Source organism: Syngnathus leptorhynchus, chromosome 6, assembly GCF_054491065.1.
Source record: "Syngnathus leptorhynchus isolate UIUO chromosome 6, UIUO_Slep, whole genome shotgun sequence".
NCBI classification, from domain to species: Eukaryota; Metazoa; Chordata; class Actinopteri; order Syngnathiformes; family Syngnathidae; genus Syngnathus; species Syngnathus leptorhynchus.
The window spans coordinates 14,012,114-14,036,772 of record NC_141200.1 but is presented as its reverse complement, the minus strand read 5'-3'; the positions used below and the strand labels follow the sequence as shown (position 1 = coordinate 14,036,772).

General features: G+C 39.7%; 1 protein-coding gene across 4 annotated transcripts; it reads right to left on the bottom strand.

Annotated features, from left to right (window-relative positions):
- Positions 1-876: 876 nt before the first annotated feature.
- Positions 877-24,650, bottom strand: bmal1a (basic helix-loop-helix ARNT like 1a). Of its 4 annotated transcripts, XM_085915500.1 has the most exons (21): positions 24,438-24,647; positions 21,585-21,682; positions 20,152-20,295; positions 18,955-19,018; positions 18,469-18,616; positions 17,011-17,031; positions 16,815-16,847; positions 16,041-16,070; positions 14,505-14,662; positions 12,810-12,889; positions 11,586-11,678; positions 11,102-11,219; positions 8,699-8,848; positions 6,267-6,513; positions 5,099-5,205; positions 2,759-2,909; positions 2,598-2,677; positions 2,380-2,491; positions 1,951-2,044; positions 1,303-1,396; positions 877-1,123 (listed from the first exon to the last, which is right to left on the bottom strand). In XM_085915500.1, exons 4-21 carry the CDS (start codon positions 18,998-19,000, stop codon positions 966-968), a joined length of 1,920 nt encoding a protein of 639 aa, XP_085771626.1. In that variant the 5' UTR covers positions 19,001-19,018; positions 20,152-20,295; positions 21,585-21,682; positions 24,438-24,647; the 3' UTR covers positions 877-965. The 4 variants fall into 4 exon arrangements, with proteins under 4 accessions (XP_085771626.1, XP_085771627.1, XP_085771625.1 ...); XM_085915501.1 differs by lacking the exon at positions 21,585-21,682 and having other exon boundaries at positions 2,380-2,488; positions 24,438-24,648; XM_085915499.1 differs by lacking the exon at positions 21,585-21,682.
- Positions 24,651-24,659: the final 9 nt, after the last annotated feature.

Genomic DNA, 24,659 nt, shown 5'->3' with positions numbered 1-24,659 from the left:
ACCAAGAGATATTAAATGATGGCAATTTAGTGACTGAGAACACTGAGGGCTTTTTATGTCTGTGTAATTACTTGCCAGGAAATCTTTGCTTGGACAAAGTGCACATATGTCAAACTGAATGATGAGAAGCACTGCTTTTTTTGTCTTTGGTCAGCACAGAGTCTGACGTAAGCCTTAAAACACATAAGGCTACTACTCTTGTCACATTCCAACGTTTTTGTTTGCTTGTGGAAGAGTTACAAGAGGGCTATTTCCTTTCCCCATCAGGAGTTCAGCTTCAAAAGGAGCACTAAGCATGAGTTTTTGGATGCTTTTTGAATGAGTCATTCAAACTCAGACACACCTGGATGTCTTCCTCGAATATACACACCACTGGAAAAAAAAAAACCCACCATGTGGCATTCTTGGGGTCAAGTGTCTTCTGAGCAATGATGAGGTGTGACTATTTTCTCTGTCAACTTGAACAGGCACCAACACCACATTGCACAATCGGAGACTAACACCACCTGTGATACTGGATTTGCTGAATGTTTCAAGGTTTGATGTTGGTTGGGGCTCAGCAGCTGACAGAGAAGCCCAGCGCCAGTGTTAGAAAGAAAACTGACTGTCAGCAGACCTAAATTAACCGCTCTATTTATACAACGTTCAACTGTAGAAGTAACCATCACTGTAAAAGTGCTCGTCTGTACATATATCATGGAAATGCCTTCATTTGGCTTCATCTTGAGGCTCCGAGAATCCTCTTCTTACATTTAATTCTTCATTTCTGTTTCATTCTGAATGCCACGAATGACACTTTTGCAGAGAGGTTGGCAGGTACAGTGGATGAAACAGAAAATAAAATGGAACAGGAAAGCTATTTTCCTCTTGACTGAACTCTCTCTACCGGTGACTCTGGTGCTGAATGGGGGTGTACTCTTTCTTTTCTCTCTCTTTCTCTCTCTGCGAGATGCCCTTCAACGTCTTCACAAAGGCCAAGGCAGGTCGCTGAAGTCCACGGGGCCGCCTAGGCCAGCATCTGCCTCTAGAAGGGACATGATGACAGCCATGGCCGCCTCGTCGTTGCTGGGGCTGCTCGAGCCAGGCTCATCCATGATGTCTATACTCAGGTGGGAGTTGTCGCCTGAAATGAAGGATTCAGAGGACGATTATCCCAAGTATGAACAGAAAGAAGATCTTACAGTGTACCGCCACTATGCAATGATTTCTATTTGCTTTTAATGTGTTTAAACCTATACAGAAATGGAGTGGGTTGGAATATATCCATCACGCTTGACTGAAATCTGTGACTATCAGACTCACTCATAATGGACTGGTTGGAGTAGGGGTAGCCGACAGAATCAGGCCCAGGAAGAATGCCGGTGCTGGCCAGTTCAGGAGTCCCTCCATTGTGAATCTATTACCAAGACAAGTATCAGTGACTGTACGAACACAACAGCTGAAATATGATGTGATGACATTTTTCTTTCCGTGAGTACGTTTTTTGATTCAACACAAATATAATAAGTCTGCTTCCATAAAGGACTACAGAAATCGGATACTATTATTGCTAAAAAGCTGAAATTCCAGGAATTTGGACAATTTTAAAATAAATTAGCCATCAACAAATAATAAATTTTTTGTTCATTCATCTTTCGAACCGCTTATCCTCGCAGCTAATAAACAGTGGTTTATTTTCCTTGATTTAGAAGATGAAACAATACCTGGTATACATTTACAAGACATGCTTTTTTTGCCTTGGCATGGAGACTAATAGCTGATTAAAGGAGCATACATAATCTCATACATAAACTCTGCATTAATGACTCCCTTTTAGTTCACATGATTGGCCCATTATGGGTGTAAAGGGTATGATTATGTTTATCAGCTTTTTTTTTTAATGTGTGGTTTTCAAGATTTTATTTTTCAGTAGGTATTGCGTGCATGTGTGCGCGCGCTTGTGTTTGGTACCTTCTTTCCCCCAGGAGAGCAGGTGTCCGGCGGAGGGGTACTGGTGATATTCAACGGGCTCGAACCACAACTGGATGGGGAGGAGCCTCTGATCCTGCAATCAAAGCAATGAATTATTTGTTGACAAGAATAAAATAATAAAAGAAATAAGAAAACCGAAAATAAAGCTTCCCAGACACCACATATGCCATCTGCCTACCACTCATAGGGAAACGCAGCTGGTATATTTTACAATAAAGTTTTGTTCTAATTTGTCCTAATTTACGTCTCTTTCACATTGGCACATTTAACTTTGGGCTAGGTAGAGAAGGCTTGTGCAGAAACTCGCTACAGTATTTGTGATGTGCAACTACTACAGTCCTGTTTTCTGTTAAGAAACATCCCCTTGATTAATATAGTGATGATGTCACAACAGGATCATGCTCTTACCTTTGGATCTCCATCACTTCCTCTGCAATCATTCTTCCAATTTTTCCAGCTCCTGCTCTTGTGCCACCGGGAATGCCAGGCACCGTCTGCAATGCCCGTCTTCCTCCACCTACTGGTCAGCAGCAACCCAGAAGAGCAAGGTTTTAACACAGGTCAGAGGTGCTCGACAGTGGCAACGCTTACAGTTTATATTGTGCCATACAGCATTTTAAGCTTACCCTCTGAAGGGAGAACACTATCCATACTCTGTGGGGATGCAGCAGATTGAGTGTATTCTGATCCTTCTATCATGGGACACCTAGTGAGAGACAATCATGTGAAAATGATCGGTTTCAAAACAAGACTTTCTGACATTCTGTATTTGTCCTCTGCCACTTACGACACAACAGTGTTAGTGGAGACAATGTATTCCACCTCCTTGGTCCAGGGGTTCATAAAGCTGAACCATCGGCTTCTCAGTGTGATGAATGAGCCATCTTTGATCTTGAATTTGTAACAGTTCGTGTTAATCTTCTCTCTCATCTGCAGCACTACAAGAATCAACAGAATAAATAAATTAATCGATTTATGGGACTTCAGCTCTCTCGCTCTGTTATTTTAGTCTACGGTGCTCCAATAAATTACCGTAATTTTCGGACTTTTAGTCGCTCCGGAGTATAAATCGCACCAGCCATAAAATGCACAATAAAGTGAAAAAAAAAAAACATATATAAGTCGCTACGGAGTATAAGTTGCACTTTTAGGGCGAATGTATTTGTCGAAATCCAACACCGAAAACAGACATCTGTGTCACTCCAATTCATTAAATCCATCGATGTGCTTTATGTAAACAATGCTGCAGTACGCGTATACGCAGCATATGCTGACGTCGGACTATTTGTTTATTTGTTTGCATTTTTGATTATACCACAGATCCATATCACGATATATAAAGTATATTTCGAATAACATATTACAACAACATTATCAAACCATCTGTGTCACTCCATATCATTAAATCCATCGATCGTCTATTAGGTAAACAATGCAGAGTACGCTCGCCCTCTGATTCGTCATGATTTGCATTTCTAATTATTTCACAGACCCATATAACGATATATAAAGTATATTTTAAATAACTATCATATAGTAACAATATGAAACCATCAAACCATGTGTTCATTAAATCTACTGATCGTGCTTTATGTAAACAATGCTGCCTATGTGCCATATATGCTGACGTCAAACCCGTTGCAAATTGCATTTCTAATTATACCACAGACCCATATATATAGTATATTTTAAATAACTATCATATTACAACAACATTATCAAACGATCTGTGTCACTCCAAATCATAAATCCATCGATCAAATTCCTCGTTCTTCGTGTCAACAATGGCGCGCGTGGGCTGCAGCGATCTAGTACATAACTATGTTGTAGCGTTAACAAAATACCAAGAAAGACGTGGGTTTGGTAAACGGCTCTTTATTTAACAAAACAAGAGTTCAACGAGCCAACAACTACTGAACATCCAGCCACGGAGGTGGAAGAGCGCTCCATAAATAAGACCGGGTGTGCGTAAAAGCCATGTCTGAGCCCCATCCACCATCCCCGGACAGCCACCCGGCCGAGCGCCGGCCCCCAACTTTCATCCACGAAAGTGAAAGAGAGCTCCCGTCGAGAAGGACCGGGCGTCCGTAAAAGCCATAATAGTTTTTCAAACCTTCTGTGTCACTCCAAATCATTAAATCCTTCAAACTCTTTGTCCTCCATGTCAATTACAAACAAAGCCGTTAATGATGCCGGTAGTACGTGGGGCCCTTAGTCATCTTCGTCATCCCGTAATCAAATCCTTTGTCTCTTATGTAAACAACCCCCGCGCGGCACGGGTGACGTCACTTGCAGTTCAAATGACAGTAATCCCTTGCTACATCACGGTTCGTTTTTCGCGGATTTCTGAATTTTGAAAAAAATCACATATAAGTCGCTCCTGAGTACAAGTCGCCCCCCCCCACCCAAACTATGACAAAAACTGCGACTTATAGTCCGAAAATTACGGTACTACAGCCCAATAGATTTGTTAATGACAAATTTTCTTTCACAATATGTTCGATATCAACATGATATCAACATTTTTACTTTGATACAATAAGGCGCGACATTCTTGGCCAAATTGGACATGCTCCCACATGGCAGGTTTACAGTTAAATAAGTTCCAAAATGTTTGTCATGCTTTTCAACAAGCAGTGGATTGTCAATATTGTGTGCTTCTCTGCTTCTTCTCTTCTGCTCTTAAAAAGTGCACACAAGCAGTACCAGGCACTTAAAGATGTTGCACAGGTCGGTAGACAGGCGGAAGATGATGACGTACTCCCTCCATGAGCATCTTTTAAAAATCACCTAGTTGTGATATTTACCTCAGCTGTTTTTCACTGGGCATCCTCAGCATCTTAAAGGCATCACAATGTCACTGAAATTCCCCTAACAACAATTTGATGCGACTCTCAGCTCCGTCTTTACAAACCACACATTACAAACCACAAAACAAACTAAGAGATGAGCAGACTAAGTCCTAGACTCAAAGGAATCAAGATGGCAACAATAAGTACAGTCAAAAGTAGACTAGGCATGTGATTTGCTTTTCCACCACACTTCATTGCAACTGTCGTCTAGTGTTAATTGTTTTAAAACGTTCAATGTTAATTTTAGTTCATCAGACCAAGGCCTTTCCAAATACCTTGTCTGTGGCACTCTGCCAGATGGCTGATGTCATCCTGGTGGAAATACTCATAGAAGGACGTTCCCAGCAGCTCCTGGGGTAGGTAGGCTAGGATGGCTGTTGCTCTAACAACAAAAACACAAAAATGATTTAGACTTGTCAAAGACCCTTCATAGTATTTGTGCACTCATACATTCACACTGGTGGTGATCAAATAAAAATACAATCTGTAGCCACAGTTCCTGGGGCAGGGTGATGGAAGTGTGGCTGTCACTTAAGGCCCACCCTGACCACCTCCATACACCAGTGTGAGTGACACTGGAGGCAAGGTGGCTGCAGTGTCTTGCCCGGGGACATGACGACACATAAGTCAGATAGAGCGCGAATCAAACAGCAGACCCTCCAATTACTGAACAACCCGGTCTATCTCTCTCTTTCTCCGAGTTATGGATGCCCCAGAGCTAAATTTAAAATGTATCATCACAAAAACAGGACTTTTGCAGAAAATAGTGGGTAATAAGTAATGCGAAATCTTAATGGCAGTGAGCAGGGTTCCACATTAACAGTCTCCTGGTGGCCGTGACTGTCAGGCCAGCTGAACAGGACTGTACAAATTTAATAAAATAGTACCACAGATTATGTTCTTGCTTTTTAAAAAATATTCAATATTGAGTATTTCGAATTTCACCCATTAAAATTAATAATTGTTGATCTTTTTACCGCATTACCACACTTTTTTTCATGTCAAGTTAAATCCTTCCGCGAGGAAGGATTTAGCAAGATATGAAGTCCAGAAAATGTCAAATGTTAAATACCACATTTTTCGAGTGATAAGTAGGACTTTTATTCCATAGTTTATACACAGGTACGCCAAAAGTATTTGCTTTCATTGAATTAATTTAATAGTTTGAAAAAAATGTTGGCTTATATTTGACAGCACAATCCCAAACACAACAGATGTTGTCATTCTCTTTGTCAATAATAATTGCTCAGTATGGAAATTTAGTTTTAGAAGTGGTAGCGCTGCACCAAGTACTGGTACCAGTATCGTACCGTAAATTTTACATGGCAAAAATGACAATCCCATCATTCCCAGTTACCAGCATCTGCAGCGGTCGTTGGGAAAGTGATGAGAAATAAACTATTAGAACTGCTAATGTTTGATCTGATGATTTGCGTTGCTCACCTCTGGTCAACGAAGACGAATTTGCCATCTATGGCATGCCGGGAAACATACTCAGTGGGCTTCACTCTGATGTCTGCCAAGCTGGGCTGGGGGATAATATGCGGATGTAGTCGACCAATGGCTACCAGGCAGCTCAAGTTGCAGCCTTCGTTATCTGGCTCATTGTCTTCATCAAGACCCATCTTCGTAGGCGGCCAACTTTTTAGGTACCCAGTGCTATGGATCGTGCAGAAGCTCTTGCGATCAGCTGTGATGAGAATACAACAGGGAAATGTAAGAATATATGTAAGGAATTTATACACCAAAATAAATGATCAATTATGTCCAGTCATATATTTCACATTTTATGGATTATGCTTTAGCATAGGAGCATTCGGTCTGATTTAGTAAGATGCGGGTGTGTGTCATTCTGAGTCAGCGCTTAGAATTGAAGCAGCTCTAAATGGAACAGGAGAACTGAACCATCCACTCAGTCTCTCTATTTGTCAATGGATGCTACAGCTGATTGTTTACTTTCAAATTTAGCTGTAGCAGATATGTGGGACATCATGCACACTGTGATCATGATGCCGCTGATCCATTGGTGAAAGTAAACTTTGAATCTCTTCTCGGAAGGACGGAGGGGCGGACCAGTGACAGAAGCAATATCGGAAGAGGTTTTAAAACTATAAGGGTAGAGAGACGATTATATTATGAATAAGGGCGGATTGACGATGATGGAAGAGAGCCCAAGTTGTGGGCAAAGGACGGACAGGAAAAATATGGTCAATTGCCGACCTCCGAAAACTGGCCTGTACCGTAAAAATACAGTAACACAGTTATCCTGCTGTCATGTACTGGTGCAAAAAATACAGTTGTGGTGGCTCCTTTCGGCTTTTCCCTTCAGGGGTCACCACAGTGAACCGTTTTTCAGATGATTCGCATGGGAGGTTTTTTTGGCACAGTTTTTACGCCGGATGCCCTTCCTGACGCAACCCTCTGCATTTTCCTGGGCTTGGGACCGGCACAGGGGAGACACTTGGCTATTGCTGCATCTGGTTCCCTGACCGGAAACAGTAGTATACCGTAATTTTCGGACTATAAGACGCAGTTTTTTTCATAGTTTGGGGGGGAACAACTTATACTCAGGAGCAACTTACATGTAATATTTTTCAAAAATTTTCAAAATTCAAAAATCCGCGATGTAGTGAAACCGCGATAAACGAACCGCGATGTAGCAAGGGATTACTGTCATTTGAACTGGAACTGACGTCACCGGCGCTGCGCGGCGATTGTTTACATAAAGGACAAAGGATTCGATCACGGGATGACGAAAATGACGAAGGGCCCCATGTTTGAAGGGTTTAATGATTTGGAGTGACACAAAGTTTGAAAAACGTATTTATGTAATAGTTATTTGATATATTTTATTTCGTGTAGCAACTTGTATATGTTTTTATCGTTACAGTTCAGTAGTTGTTGGCTCGTTGAACTCTTGTTTTGTTAAATAAGGAGCCGTTTACCAAACCCACGTCTTTCCTGGTACTTTGTTAACGCTACAATATAGTTTTTTATACTAGATCTGTGCGGCGCGCGTGCGGCATTGTTTACATAAAGGACGATCGATGGATTGAATGAATTGGAGTGACACAGATGGTTTGATAAATGTGTTATTTATGTAAAACGTATCTGAATAACTCTAAATGTTACGTCAGGCCCGTTCTCAGCTCCTTGTTTGTGTATACGTCTTGTTAGCATACCGTATCGTATAGCCTGCTGTTGCTGGTTCATGTCTGTTCTTGGTGTTGGATTTTGACAAATAAATTTGCCCCAAAAGTGCGACTTATACTCCGGTGCTACTCCTATTTGTTTTTTTTTTTTCACTTTATTGTGCATTTTATGGCTGGTGCGACTTATACTCCAAGCGACTTATAGTCCGAAAATTACGGTACTTTTAAAATGAAATAACAAAATTCAAAATTACCACACCACTCATTGTTATCCTATCACAATACAGTATACTGTAATACAATACTATACTGTTAAAATGAATTGTTAAAGTATATTGTTAAAAACTAATCATTAACAGTTACTAAATAAATACTGCATTGTCTAGTATATGATCTGCAATGGTATAAAAATCAAATCATGAGCGATCAAGATCAGGATTTCTATGTACATTTTGCACTAAATTTCTTTTGTATTGGTATATTTTGATTAGATGGGCATTTAAGGAGGCCAACTTCCTTTGTTGTGTAAATACTAAGTGCTCAGTGAAGTGTGAGTCCTGGTTATAACAAGGATGTGGCCTTTTAAAGAGGGGCAAAAAGAACATACATTGGTGTACAAAGTATATCAAAATTATGATGAGAAAGCAAAAAAATGCCAAGAAATAAAAGTAATTCAATCCAAAGCAGGATGCTCATGTATATAGAATTGTTGCAAAACTCTACCTTTTTTCTTTGAGCAGGTTGAGGGAAAGTCCTTGTCCTCTACTTTGACAGATGGCCTGTTGCACTTCATCCTACAGAAAAATGACCGTCTGGCACCAGAACAAAGTCTGGATGGTCCAGGTGTGATGTCTGTCTTGACTGGAAGACCAGCTGCAAATTTACACACACACACGCACACGCACGCGCACGCGCGCACACACACACACACACACACACACACACACACACACACACACACACACACACACACACACACACACACACAACATTATACTACCTCAAAAATTAAAATGCTAAACAATGATTTGAAAAACACTAAAGCAAGACAGCATTCTTGCCACACACACTCGCTCACGCACTCCTCCACACACACACACAATCAGGACAAGCACACACAAACATTTCCATATACCGTAATTTTTGGACTATAAGTCGCTCTGGAGTATAAGTCGGACCAGCCATAAAATGCACAATAAAGTGAAAAAAAACAAAACATATTGAAGTCGCACCGGAGTATAAGTCGCACTTTTGGGGCAAATTTATTTGTCAAAATCCAACACCAAAAACAGACATGAACCAGCAACAAGGCTTAACGATATGGTATGCTAACGTGACATATACACAAACGAGGAGCTGAGAACGGGCCTGACGTAACATTCAGAGTTGTTCAAGTAAGTAATACATAAATAACACGTTTATCAAACCATCTGTGTCACTCCAATTCATTAAATCCATCGATCGTGCTTTATGTAAACAATGCCGCGTATGCGCCGCATATGCTGACGTCGGACCCGTTGTAAGTTGCATTTCTAATTATTCCACAGACCCATATAACAATATATAAAGTATATTTCAAATAACTATCATATTACAGCAATATTATCAAACCATCTGTGTTGCTCCAAATCATGAAATCCATTGATCAAATTCTTCGTTCTTTATGTCAACAACCCCACGTGTGCGCTGCAGAGATCTAGTATATAACTACATTGTAGCGTTAACAAAGTACCAGGAAAGAGATGGGTCTGGTAAACGGCTCTTTATTTAACAAAACAAGAGTTCAACGAGCCAACAGCTACTGAACCTCCAGCCACGGAGGTGGAAGAGAGCTCCATAGAATAGGAGCAGGCGTGCGTAAAAGCGCCGGCCCCCGACTTCCATCCACGGAAGTGGAAGAGAGCTCCCGTCGAGAAGGATCGGGCGTGCGTAAAAGCCATAATAGTTTTTCAAACTTTCTGTGTCACTCCAAATCATTAAATCCTTCAAACTCTTCGTCCTCCGTGTCACTTATAAACAAAGCCGCTAATGATGCCAGCAGTACGTGGGGCCCTTCGTCATTTTTGTCATCCTGTGATCGAATCCTTTGCTCTTTATGTAAACAACCGCCGCGCGGCACGGGTGACGTCCCTTGCAGTTCAAATGACAGTAATCCCTTGCTACATCGCGGTTCGTTCATCGCGGTTTCACTACATCGCGGATTTTTGAATTTTGAAAATTTGTGAAAAAAAATCACATATAAGTTGCTCCTGAGTATAAGTTGCCCCCCCCCCCCCCAAACTATGACAAAAACCGCGACTTATAGTCCAAAAATTACGGTACATACATAGTAGGGTATTGTGAGACCTACCAGGTAAAATTCAATAAAAGGCAGCACAAGGGAAGTGGAACTTTGAAAGACCTTGGAGTGCTGCAAGCTTCACTTTCCCTTTTGCGTAAATAGAAAATCGGGTTCTGGTTGTGTTTTTGGTCTCCTGTCTCTTCTGGTGCATGTCTTATTGTAACTTAATAGAATAACTCTATCATGATTGTTTACACTAGTATGAAGACGAAGCCGTGGCAGTCGAGAACTTTAAAGTCCACTATCATGTGAACCCCCAATTGTTTAACATGTTCACCAATCAAAGTATGAACAATATGCCTAGCACTACACCAACCGTGCCTTTGAAAACATCAGAAAAAGCAAACGACCGCCTGACTTTATCCACACGCCTTTTTTAAAAGTCTAAAGCCATGAGTGATGCAATAAATAAAAGAAGCTCACTAGCCCCCCCCCCCTGTATTAAGTGGATATTAATGAAACGGCAGGTTTCCTCGGGCCCTTGTGCAATGAAGCATCACTTTGACTGATTTCAAACAAGCCAACTTAAATGTAGCCTACCTTATTATTTCCACTTATTGTCTAAAAGCATCCAGACATTAAGTCGAGGAGACAATTAAAGGGACATTAAGCGAACCCAACACTGGCACTTATGTACAAGGACTACGAAAAAAATTTAAAAAGATTTTGCGGTCCAGAATTTGGAAATCATGTTAATTCTGAAAAGTTGTTAAATAGAAAGTCTTGGAAAGGGAAAGAAATTCAGAGCCGTGTACAATGTAGTGAACATCTAGAGCTTGGCTTACTTTTAGCATCAATGAGCCTTTCACGAGGGGCTGTATCGGAAGAAGACAGCTGTTCTTTGACCTTGGCGATGTCCTTGGGATGTAAGTAGTCAAAGAGACTCTGACCTATGAGGTCATTCTGAAAAAAGAAAGCAACACAGAAACTTAGTCACTCATTAAGCACGCGCGCGCGCGCGCACACGCGCACACACACGCGCACACACACACACACACACACACACACACACACACACACACACACACACACACACACACACACACACACACACACACACACACACACACACACACACACACACACACACACACACACACACACACACACACACACACACACACACACACACACACACACACACACACACACACACACACACACACACACACACACACACACACACACACACACACACACACACACACACACACACACACACACACACACACACACACACACACACACACACACACACACGATCCATACCTGGCTGTAGTTAAGAATCTTGTAAACTGATTCTGAAACAAAAAGAATCTTTCCCCGATCACATCCAACCACAAATAGGAAACCATCAGCAGCCTGCCAGATACAAAAGATAATACATTAAAACAAATATTTACATTTTGGAAACAGTTCATTACATCATGCCAAATAAACAAGTACACCAACAACTTTCCCCCGCCCTCAAGAAAACATTTACCTTGGCTTAAGGATGATTATTTTCTATAGCATTAAACAACAAATTACACCCTAATGAGGGCTACTGATTGCAGCCTCTTTCGGCTCTTGTTTGTTTCTGAGAATTTCTCCCTTCAGGAGGTCAAATGCATGGCCTATAGACTTGGCCAGACATTTCTTCCCTATGGAGAAGTTTTTTGTTGTGTTTTGGGTCATTGTATTGTTTGTTGCATGATGAACTTCTCCTGATTTGTTTGGATGCATTGTTTCTGGAAATTGCCAGAAGAAATTGTTTTGAAGACTTCAGAATTCATTCGGCTGCAACCATCATGGAAGCCTTCATAAATACAGACGAGTGTGCCCGTTCACTTTTGCCACTGCCCTGTGGAGGTTGACAGTGAAGTCACGGATGTTTGGGTGTTTCTTGACAGTGCTCACGTTTCTGTCATCAACTGCTTTTAATACCCTTCGCCGGGTCAATAATTGGCTCTGACAGGTAAAGGGCTCAAATGCAATTTGGATACTTGCTAAACACATTATGGACAGTGAGCCCTAAAAAAATCTGATATTCCTGCAGTCTGAACGCATCCTTGTTGTCCTTGGTGCTAACTATACCTGTAGCAACCATGTTTTTTTCCCCGTTAACATAGCAAAAAGGCATCCATGTAAGTCTGCTGGAGTTAGCGTAGTTGCTTTCTTGTCTTCCACCCTGCTTCCTATGCAAGTGCTCACATCCCTACTCAGCAGGAAAAAAAAAAGGGGGGAGCTGGTCTCTCATCATTGAATTCAAAGAGACGGCTTGTTTATCATATTGTCTTGCTTAGAAGTCCCCTCAAAAAAATAAAGTGCATTCATAGTGACAGTCTGAGAGGTAACTGAAACCTTGACATTTTAAAACACTGGTAAACAATAAAACCGGCAACTGCCCCATGCCCCGCATCACTTATATGAAGAATTCTGTATGCCAGCCCAACCCCTATTCCTACACACACATACACACACAAATAGGTTTCATGACTATGTGGCACTCACCCTTAGTATCAAATGTTTCAGCTCATCATCTGAAAGGAAGGAAGGCTTGTAGTTGGCCTCTGTGTATGGATTTGCTGCTCCTGCATGAAAGAGTAAATACAGCCACTAAAAACCAAGACTGTTATAAAAACATTTCTATTGAATATCCTTTCCAGATCTGGCCAAATACCGTAATTTTTGGACTATAAGTCGCTCCGGAGTATAAGTCGCACCAGCCATAAAATGCACAATAAAGTGGAAAAAAAAAACGTATATAAGTCGCACCGGAGTAAGAGTCGCACTTTTGGGGCAAATTTATTTGTCAAAATCTAACACCAAAACAGACATGAACCAGCAACAACAGGCTAACCGATACGGTATGCTAACGTTACATATACACAAACGAGGAGCTGAGAACAGGCCTGATGTAACATTCAGAGTTATTCAAGTAAGTATTACATAAATAACATGTTTATCAAACCATCTGTGTCACTCCAATTCATTAAATCCATCGATCGTGCTTTATGTAAACAATGCCACGTATGCGCCGCATATGCTGACGTCGGACCCATTGTAAGTTGCATTTCTAATTATTCCACAGACTCATATAATGATATATAAAGTATATTTCAAATAACTATCAGATTACAACAATATTATCAAACCATCTGTGTCACTCAAAATCATTAAATCCATCGATCAAATTCCTCGTTCTTTATGTCAACAACGCTGCACGTGCACTGCAGAGATCTAGTATATAACTATATCGTAGCGTTAACAAAGTACTAGGAAAGACGTGGGTTTGGTAAACGGCTATTTATTTAACAAAACAAGAGTTCAACAAGCCAACAACTACTTAACTTCCAGCCACGGAGGTGGAAGAGAGCTCCATAGAATAGGAGCGGGCGTGCGTAAAAGCCATGTCCGAGCCCCATCCAGCGTCCCCAGACAGCCACCCGTCAGAGTGCCGGCCCCCGACTTCCATCCATGGAGGTGAAAGAGAGCTCCCGTCGAGAAGGACCGGGCATGCGTAAAAGCCATAATAGTTTTTCAAACCTTCTGTGTCACTCCAAATCATTAAATCCTTCAAACTCTTCATCCTCCGTGTCACTTACAAACAAAGCCGCTAATGATGCCAGTAGTACGAGGGGCCCTTCGTCGTCTTCGTCATCCCGTGAGCCCGGCACGGTTGACGTCACTTGCAGTTCAAATGACAGTAATCCCTTGCTACATCGCGGTTCGTTTATCGCGGCTTCACTACATCGCGGATTTTTGAAATTTGAAAATAAAAATCACATATAAGTCGCTCCTGAGTATAAGTCGCCCACCCAAACTATGACAAAATACGCGATTTATAGTCCAAAAATTACGGTAATTCTATTTTTTGGTACTTTGCTGCAATTTAACTAACACAAGTGCAGCAATTAGCAGGGAGAGGAAAAAGATTATCAAAGCACTTCAACATAACAAATCTTAAGAGCCAATTGAAATATTAATACATTAAAAAAATCAATTGCCGCTATGGTTTGTACTTCAGAGCTCCGGCTATTTTTAGATAAAACGTAATTCCCGGACTACAAAACACACCTGATTACCATCGTACACATTTTTGGTGATATATATATATATATATATATATATATATATATAGCTGTGTTTTATCTATTATAGCAGCTGTTCATTTGTACAGTTGTAACTGATGGAGTCCATTCTAACCTCTGAGTGTCTTCATGTGCTGAACAGCCATGCGAAGAACTGTGAGCTTGTCCAGTTTACGAGACATGGCATTACATGTGGGCACCAGTGACGCCAGTTCATCAATGAAGCTGTTCATCTTGTCCCTTCGACGCTTCTCAATCTGGCTGTGAGCCTCTCTGTGAAGAAGCATAGAGGAAATATAAACATTAACACATTCTGTGCAATGCCTGAAATTCATCTACATAAATTGGAGACATTTCTCACAAAATCCATTTTGTCCATCACTTGAATGAGAGCAACTACTGATGAATCTATAATGGATTATATCACATAGATACCATAATTTTTGGACTATAAGTCACGTTTTTTTTCATAGTTTGGGTAGGGGGGAGTCTTATACTCAGGAGCGACTTATATGTAATTTTTTTTCACAAATTTTCAAAATTCGAAAAGCCGCGATGTAGTGAAACCGCGATAAACAAACCGCGATGTAGCAAGGGATTACTGTCATTTGAACTGCAAGTGACGTCACCCGTGCCGCGCGGCAGTTGTTTACATAAAGGACAAAGGATTCGATCACGGGATGACGGAGATGGCGAAGGGCCCCACATTTGAAGGATTTCATGATTTGGAGTGACACAAGGTTTGAAAAACGTATTTATGCTATAGTTATTTGATATATTTTATTTCGTGTAGCAACTTGTATGTTTTTATCGTTACAGTTCCGTAGTTGTTGGCTCGTTGAACTCTTGTTTTGTTAAATAAAGAGCCGTTTACCATACCCACGTCTTTCCTTGTACTTTGTTAACGCTACAATATAGTTATATACTAGATCTGTGCGGCGCGCGCGCAGCGTTGTTGACATAAAGGACGAGGAATTTGATCGATGGATTTAATGATTAGGAGTGACACAGATGGTTTGATAATATTGTTGTTATATAATAGTTATTTGAAATATACTTTATATCTCGTTATATGGGTCTGTGGAATAATTAGAAATGCAACTTACGAGTCCGATGTCAGCGGCGAGGCGCATATACGTAGCATTGTTTACATAAAGCACGATCGATGGATTTAATGAATTGGAGTGACACAGATGGTTTGATAAACGTGTTATTTATGTAATACTTATTTGAATAACTCTGAATGTTACGTCAAGCCCGTTCTCAGCTCCTCGTTTGTGTATATGTCACGTTAGCATACCATATCGTTTAGCCTGTTGTTGCTGATTCATGTCTGTTCTTAGTGTTGAATTTTGACAAATAAATTTGCCCCAAAAGTGCGACTTGTACTCCGTTGCGACTTAGAACTTTTTTCAGGGAACCAAATCCCATTGATGTTTGCAATTATTTTAATTGTGCACACTAACTAATCAATTGCTGGAAAAATAAATCTGACCGGTCTGTGACTTCAACACGACCATAATCACCTGATCTAAATTTCAGCTTCTGATTAATGACTTTCTTCACAAACACATGAACAGGAAAGGAAATTTTTTTGTGGGTGGAAAAAGAAAGCACAACTGTATGGGGAAAAATAAAAAAAGTTATATACCTGGCATTCTTTATTCGGCCTGGTTGGTCACTGAAAAGAGAAAAATATTTACAATTTAAAAAAAAAAGATCAGATGAATATTTTTCAAGGGGTGATCTCTGGTGACTTTAAGATCTAACACAATCTACTGAAACTGGTTTTTTTTAATCAACTTTCAGTCTCATGCAAGACAGCTATCAATTGGCACCAAAATTTACATTGACATCTCTACTTATGACTTCTTCAACTATCACAAGGATTAGCCTATCTCTTGCTGAATTAAGAGCAGGAATGTTAGAGAAGGAAGCGAAAGCATCTTACTCTTATTTTATGGCTTGCTTACTATGCTTAGTCAATGCAGTTTGAGGCTGGTTGAGCCTCTTTATTTTAAGATTTTAAACGATATCTACAATGATTTCCAATCGGGAAATTGTGATCTCTTCATTCCGTGACATCATCAACCAAGACATGCAGGGGAGGCATGGGTGGCCACATTCCTCATTAAAAGTAGGCATTTCTAAAGGCATTAGCTTTTTCATTATTCTTCCCAAATGAATGGATAAAATAGAACATGTTAACTTTTTTCTTTTTCCTGATCAAAAAAATACATAAACTGGATGAGTTAATGAACCATCATCGGTTTCATGTCCCCTTTAAGAGGAAATACTACGCGAGTCTGTAGGTTAAGCAAATAATTCCTTGACTCATACTGCAACATCACAAGACAAAAATTCTGATGTATTTTAAGCGTACATTATTTTTTCTGTTAAAAAATACGTAATAGTGACACCTTACCTTCCCAGTTTATCTTTGTCTGGGTCCATGTCACTAATGAGGGAAAAGAGACAATACTGGTTTCAAGAACATTCAAAGAAATGCAACAGTGCGGGAAAGCTTGGAACAATCATTTTCAGTACAGTAAGTATACCAGTAAATAAAAAATCTACAACAGCTAATATCATATTTGATGTTTTGTGATTGTTGAACTTACTCAAATGAGAAGCCATCGATTCTGTAAAAAAACACATTGATTGGTCAGTTGTCGTGTATTAATGTCAATAGACTTTCAATTTTCATCACAGTATGGCACAAAGTAAGCAATCTTGATCTGCTTTTCAAAATGTGGACTTTGCACCTCATTACACATGGACGAGCAAATGAGAATCAAATGCTGAGCTGCCGTTCTTTTCGTTCACTTCTAAAAACCCGCAATTGATTGTCAATTAGTTTCAGTCGACCCTGAGCCAAAGAGGCCGCCTATTAGAACACACAGAGGACACAGTCACTCCACAAAGTTAGAAAGTTGCTCCTACAATGAAGTCAGTGATTCGCAAAACTGCTCGGCAAAGAAAAAAATATTGTCACACATTGGCAAATGTTATTGCAAAATACCAATATTTTGCTCACAAAAATCAATGAAAGAAAAACAATCTCAAAGTTTGTCATTGTGTGAAAACGATGATACAACAACGCGCATAGTTTGAAAGCAGGTATGAACGTGTCAATATGCCAATTCACGCCGACACAAACGCATGAAGTGGCCGGCCAAAGGGGAGAGACGCGCACAAACGTATTTTTAAAGACGTATTTCTATGATATGGCCTTTAATTAGCCTGTAGTAGCCAATTCGGCTGGAGTTTGTTTTTGCTCCCTCTCCCCGACCTCACTCCCCCCACCCCTCCCCGGCTGGGGAGGTGGTTAGGTGACACCCAAGCTGACGGCGGCTATCTAGATTCTCGTGGACCAATTCAGCATGAGAGAACTGCAGCGGATTACCCTCCTAGAGGACACTGCCAGGACAATCGAAGGCACCTCCGACAGCTCTTCGCTTTGGCCTGGACATCCACTTTTTGCTTTCCATATTATGTATTTTATGTGCCCTCTATGCATCCATTGCAGCCTGGTGATCCTGAAAGGGGGATCCTTCCATCTGTGGTCCCTTCTCAAGGTTTCTCATTTTTCCCCTGGTAGTTTTTTTTTTGAGTTTTTCCTTGCCCTTTTGGGAGCCCAAGATCAGGGGATGCTTTGAGAATAATTGTCAATTGATTGTCTATGTGAAGCCCTTTGAGACTGCTTGTGATTTAGAGCTATACAAATAAACATGACTTGACGAACGTCACCTGGCATGCTCTGACAGAGTTGCTCACGGGTTTGGATGTCAATTGTGGTTCGTAAGAAGAGGCAAAAAAAATCTTGAGGCTGCGATTTGTCCTCTTTTGGACTCTGTAGCAGAAAGATGGCTGCGGCCTGAGGTGTGACCCATACAATATAATTAGATGACTAGACCTATGTTTCGATCTTTGAAAAAATATTTGTTGATGTGATAGAAAATATTATTTTCATATTACTGAAATTGCTGGGTTTTTTTTATTATTGAACAATGACAAATCAAAGCCGTATACACACTGTACCTATAAGCATACTTTTGTATTTTCCCTTCTTTACTTACTGATATTCTGTGGTACTGCCCTTTCTTTTACGAGTGTAGTCCATGCCAGGAGTGCTGATAGAGCTCGAGATGAGGTCGGTAGAACTGGGAGACATGAAGTCAGTCATTGTCGAGGAGATGTCCATCCTTTGGTCTGCCATCAGGTCATCTGTCGGAAAAGAGAACAATTGCTCTTTCTTTTTCTTTTCTTTTTATTAAACTGCCTAACCTATTTCAATCTCTACTAATCAATGAATCAACCTTTACGCAACCTTGACTTTATAAAACCATGGTAAACCATCAAACCGGCCCAAGCCTGGAATGGAATAACTGATAAATACTAAAACAAAGAGCATCTTCACAGTAAATTTAGTTTGTTGTTATTTATTTGTGAATACAACATGTTTCATTTATTCGTTTTTCTTTTGACCTGTTTATGAAGTTTTTTTTATTTTTTATTCATTGTGCATGAGATTTATGTATGTCAGGTTATTAAACCACACTCACCACAGATGTTCATCACAGCCTCTGTGTTAAAATCATCTCCTTCCATCCACTCTTGATCCTGCAACTGCAAACATAAACAAAAAAACAACAACATCTGACTGTAAGAATCTTCTACATTAGTGTTGGAATGGTTCATGAGTCCATGGCTCGGTTCGTATCTCAGTTTTGTGGTCAATTTTGGTTCCGTTTGGTACATTTGCACGCTCAGGAAGATCAGTTATTATATAGCCGCTAAAAAGGGAAAGAATTAACAAACGCAGTATTTTCACAAAAACATTATTGTTCATGTACTATTTCAATATTTTTTTATGATTCAGAAATATATCTTTGTTCGACTCTCCATGCAAGTGGCATACAGTGGCAGGCAGAAAAATTTATTGCTCTTCCATTAGATAGCAAAAGGTACAGTAAACCTAGTATTTACACACCAGAGTTGGAAGTAAATCGTTTATGTGCAAGTCACATATCAAAGCCTTCAAGTTTCATGCAACTCACAAGTTACTGCGGACAAAACAAAATAAAGAAACTCAAGCAAGTCCGGCCACTCAGCAAAATTTCAAGTCATTACTTTGTTCAGGCAAGGCGAGCAAGTCAGGGACTTACTCCAGCCTCCCTTTACTCTGGCTCATATCGTTTAGATTTTGTTTGCAGTCAAATGTTATTGAGGGAAAAAGAATCGATTTTCCAAAGCCTTTATTGTTGTAAAAATACGCACGCACGCAAGCACACATGCACACATTTATATATCACCATCAGCAGCAGAAAAAAAGTACCCAAAATTGAGCCCATTGAGTAGCAGTATTTTTTCCCTAAGTACTAAGAAGTACTAGTAAGATTCGGACCAAAGCTGGTTCTCAGGTGAACGGTACCCATCTCTAGATGAAATAAAATGTGAATGAGGCAGAATGAAAATGCAAGATATTATATAAGATAGTATTATTGGTAGTTGAACAGATACAAAGATTTAAAATAAATTAATACCATAATCATTTGAAATAACTGTAATTGTAATTATTTCTTCCATAATTGCCCAGCCTTACACATATAATATACAATACAAACACAATTAAGAACAAAACACTAGAATTAAATCATAAGAGAAGACTTTTACAAAATGACAATAATTGATGCTTGAACATGAAGTTTTTCTAAAACGAGAGTAACCTCAATGTTTTGGCAGAGAGCCTCTTGAGTTACCTTGATAAGAACCAGGAAGAGGCCTCCTTGACTAGCTGAGTCGTATTCAGTACAGAGCAGTGCAGTCGTCTTTAATTTCGTGTGGTCTCTGGTACAAAGGTAATGTGCTCTGATCCTTAGGTAAAAGGTGAAGCCCGTGTAGCTCTGGAAAGAGATGAAATGATCAGTGAGAGAAATCAAAACTACAAAAAGAACCCCTCTAATTTCAAAATAACAGTGCTGGATCAACAGACTTTGAATTTTAAGTTCAATATAATCAAAGTTCCATCATACAATTAAAAGTCCTGTGTGTGTTTATCCACATTTTGGCCAGTTTTTCTTTATGTTCCTTTTTGGCTTAGTTTTACGTTGCCTATTATTAGCCTAAAACATTTGAACCATAATGCAGTTGGAAAAACTGTGTAATTTAGCTGTAACATTTTGTCATCTTCCAAAGATCAACCAAGCATTAGTGGAATCAACCAAGAATCAGTGGAAACTGCAATCCGTGCAAAAAATGCCTTCTTACTACTAGATAGATAATACATAGCATAAATGGCATATCGTTGAACCCTCTATTGCAGGGCTGGGCAACTCGGCTGGCCAGCAGACCGGTTTCATGTGGCTCCTTCTCACACTGACCTACAGCCACGTCCTACTGTCATCAATTCCTTTGATTGTTTAGGTGGTGAAAGCGGAGACCATGTAATGTAATAAAATATTTTTTGTAGTGATTTCTTTTCACAATAGAGCCCTGAGTTGTGATTTTGGCGTTTGAGGGTCTGCACAATAAAGGTTGTCAAAACTACATTACTCCATTTTTGTAATCAGTTTAGCTTTGCTTTTGGGCAAGAAAACACAGTTTTCCACAATGACTGCTGATTATACAAAAAAAGAATACAAATTTGTTATATCGTTATATCAAATCCCAGCCCGACCAGTCAAGACGGTCATAGCCATCATTACATTGCATTGCAGTAGCATTTTAAGCAACAAGCCTTTTCATAAGTTACCTGTCTTGTGGAATTGGAATTACAGATTGTTAATCATTTACCAGTGAACATAGTTAAAAAATACAAACTCTCCCCCCCTCCCTTCTTCAAATAAGATTAATCCTGTAAAACCTCAGTGTCAAATGTGATGTGGTCAGAAATGCTGCTCGTTTATTGCAACCTGAGTGACTCGTGCTTTGCATCCTTTAGCACAGTTTAGGAGTTTCCAAATCTCTGACGATTACTGTCACAATTCCCTATCATCCACACTAGTGTATTTAGCATCTCTGAGAGTAGTTGTAGTAGAATGAGAGAAAATGGACATTACTCAAACAGTGACGAAAAGGCAGCTAACAAACACTAGGAACAAGGGCGTTATTAATATGCTTTCAGCATGCTTGGGAGCGTGAATAACCTCAAATGATACCAGTAATACAGGAAGAAAGATATATGAAGAAGCACCTTAACAATTGTCTTTGAAAATCCTAATGGTTATGCCGCAAAACTGGTCCACTTGTTTGGTGTGCATCCGAATACAAATTAGTCAATGGTCTAGAGCCCTGAAAGTACAGGATAAGAGCAATTACACAAGCTTAACAACTTCATCAGATAATTATACCATCGACCCATTATTGTCAGAGACCATTCAATGTCATGAAGTGATTTCATTTCAAAGTTTCAGGGGGCTGTCAATCTCACTGTTTTACCAATTTCAGGGCTTCCCTGAGAAATCACGAATTGAGGAATGTTAGCCTTCAAACACTAAAACAAAATATGTTCAGGAATTCAACTACATCTAGAAATAATCAGTCACAATACTATTTCTTCAGTTGTTTGTACAACAATACATTTTGAGATGTATGCATATTTTTGTATTAAATACAGATAATTTTATTACAACTCCAATGTGAGATAAAAAAAAGGTGGTAAGCTACTAATTTTTTTTATAAAGAAGAAATGTCTACCCTTGATTATAGCGTGCACAGCATATTTTAAAATGTCTGGCATTATTAGAATTGTGCTTTGTGAGGATGTCTCTGCGTCGATGGTCCTGAGGCAAACTGGTGCTGTTTGTTTCGCACACTATTTATCAGTCGTGTTGCAGCCAAGTACGTACTCTATGTATTACGAAATGTGCTGTGATTGGTTTACCACTCCAGCGTACATATTTTATGGGTCACGTAATGTTCTCTGATTGGTTCATGGCTGTCAGTTTACGTATTATACGTCTCAGTGTCGGCAACTGCACGCCAACATTAACAGAATTTTGAACTAGCGGCACACAAAAGGCGCAAGTCCATTTGTTACAAATGCAGTGCATTCGCTATTAGTTTTATTTCTTGGTACAATGCAAATCATTTGCTGAACATATCCTACCCACTTTAAAATACAATCAATAGACAATTAAGGGAATAAATGAAATATTAGTAATTCTTAGATCAATCTATTACACATGTGACCAAGTAAAAAGCAAGTCATTGTGCTGATGGTAAAGGCCATGTTATGAAGCATGCTCTGCATTTCACTACAAACCTTCACTTATCCGCAATAAATGAGAAGCAATAGAAGCAATAGAAGATTTAACGTTAAAGTTTTGACTACTCCCAAGTTTGGGCGATGAGATTTATATTCATATTGAAATAATGTTGTTGTCTTTATTTGGCACACTTAATGATCTGCTGATTGTACAACCAGAAATTCATAGGTGTGGACAACCTCACTGCACTGAGCATTGTCCATTTTTATTATAGTCCATAAAAGTTGTTTAACTAAACAACAATCATGTAATAACATAAAAACTGCTATTAACATTGTGAGCCTCGCTTTTACACCACAGCCAACTATTTCCGTACGACAATTTTGTTGTTGTTGTTATAACAATCTTGTAAAATTTTGTTCAGATGTCGGTAATTTTTTTTAAGTGTGTTTTACCTGGCAGTGCACATTTCCTGAAATGTTCTAATCCAGTTCCACCCTTAATACATACTTCTGACAAGGGTGGTTCAAACAACACCAATATATAATCTATAATTTTAAAAAACAAATTAGAACGTCAACAAGACAATTCTGGACCATATTTTTGCTATGTATTGTGATCAAGTCAAGTTTATTTGTATAGCCCTAAATCACAAGAAACTCTCAAAGGGCTTAACATGTACAAAAAATGACAATTATTCTCAAACATCTTAAACTTGACCACAAACTTGAATGTGACCCAAATTAAACTGTGTGTTCTGATCACACAAAAAATATCTGTGGCAGTTCACGTGACAACAGTACAATAATGTGATTAGTAAAGTCTAGCTTGTGCGCTACAAGCAGCACAAAGCTGTTTGCAGTTGAGATTTTATGACCATTCAACTGACACTGAATGAGGCTCACATCAGAGCTCTATTTTCTTAAAACTATAAGTTTTAAAAAAATAACTAAAAAAAATAACTATAAAACAAAACTGAATGCTGACTTCTCCAAGAACTGGCTAAATGTCGTAATAAATAATGCATGACACGGACTGTGATTATTAATTACCAGGTAATGCGTATGAGTCAAAACGGACAAAATGCTCATCATATATGCTTATAAATGCTTCAAATACACGAATACCAAATTAACACTAAAACGCCAGAAGACCATACAGTGTGGTTACATCTTAAACACATAATTGATCAACATCAAATGTAAACATCTGCAGAGAGAAGCGCCCCTGGGTGTCGTAATTTTTTTTCACAGCCGGTGCAAACCAAGTCTAACACGATTCATTACTAAATACGAGCCTGTTGTATCGAGGCATTTCGGGGATAAGGGTGGGCTGCTAAACACCTCGCCTGCATTACAGAAATAGTACATGAAGGATTTTGAAGTTTACGGAAAAGAGAAGGTGCTGTCGAAGAAAACGTGCTGTCGTAGTTGCCGTAGTGAGCAACTACTACTGTCGAAGTAGTAGTTGCTCACTACGGCCTGTTTACACAGCTAGCGTCTTAGCTTTAGTAGGTAGCATTGTTGGTCACCTGGTCGTTAGCATTGGACAGGCGGGGGTTTAAATTGCGGAGCTTTCTTCAAAGATTCCATTTGTCATCAATAGGGGTAATTTCCCATTGATTTCGCTACTCTTAAAATTTAGTCCAGTAGACCAGTAATAGTATTTTACTATTAGCCGCGGAACGCTGTCAAGAATTGGCCAGCGAGCTAATGTCCCTCCTTCCCAACGCTGGGAAAACAACGACGACATACATCATGGATGAACCCCGGAGAAGCAGAAAAGTCTCCGATGTACAACGGAGAGAGTACGCATGCTGTTTTTCATGTAATACTTACACTTGGTCCGCTAGGATGTTATTATCCATTGAAGGCCACTAGGTAACGTGTTGTAGAAAGTCCAAGAACTGTGACATAAACGATTTTCAATCGATGACCTAGTTTCTCTTCACCGTCATGCCTGTCGGACCACTAACCTAGTTTTCCAACCAATGGCAGTAGTGATAGCGCCATTGGTTCACCCCTGGCCAATCAGAAAGACCTTTACGATGGCGAAAAGAT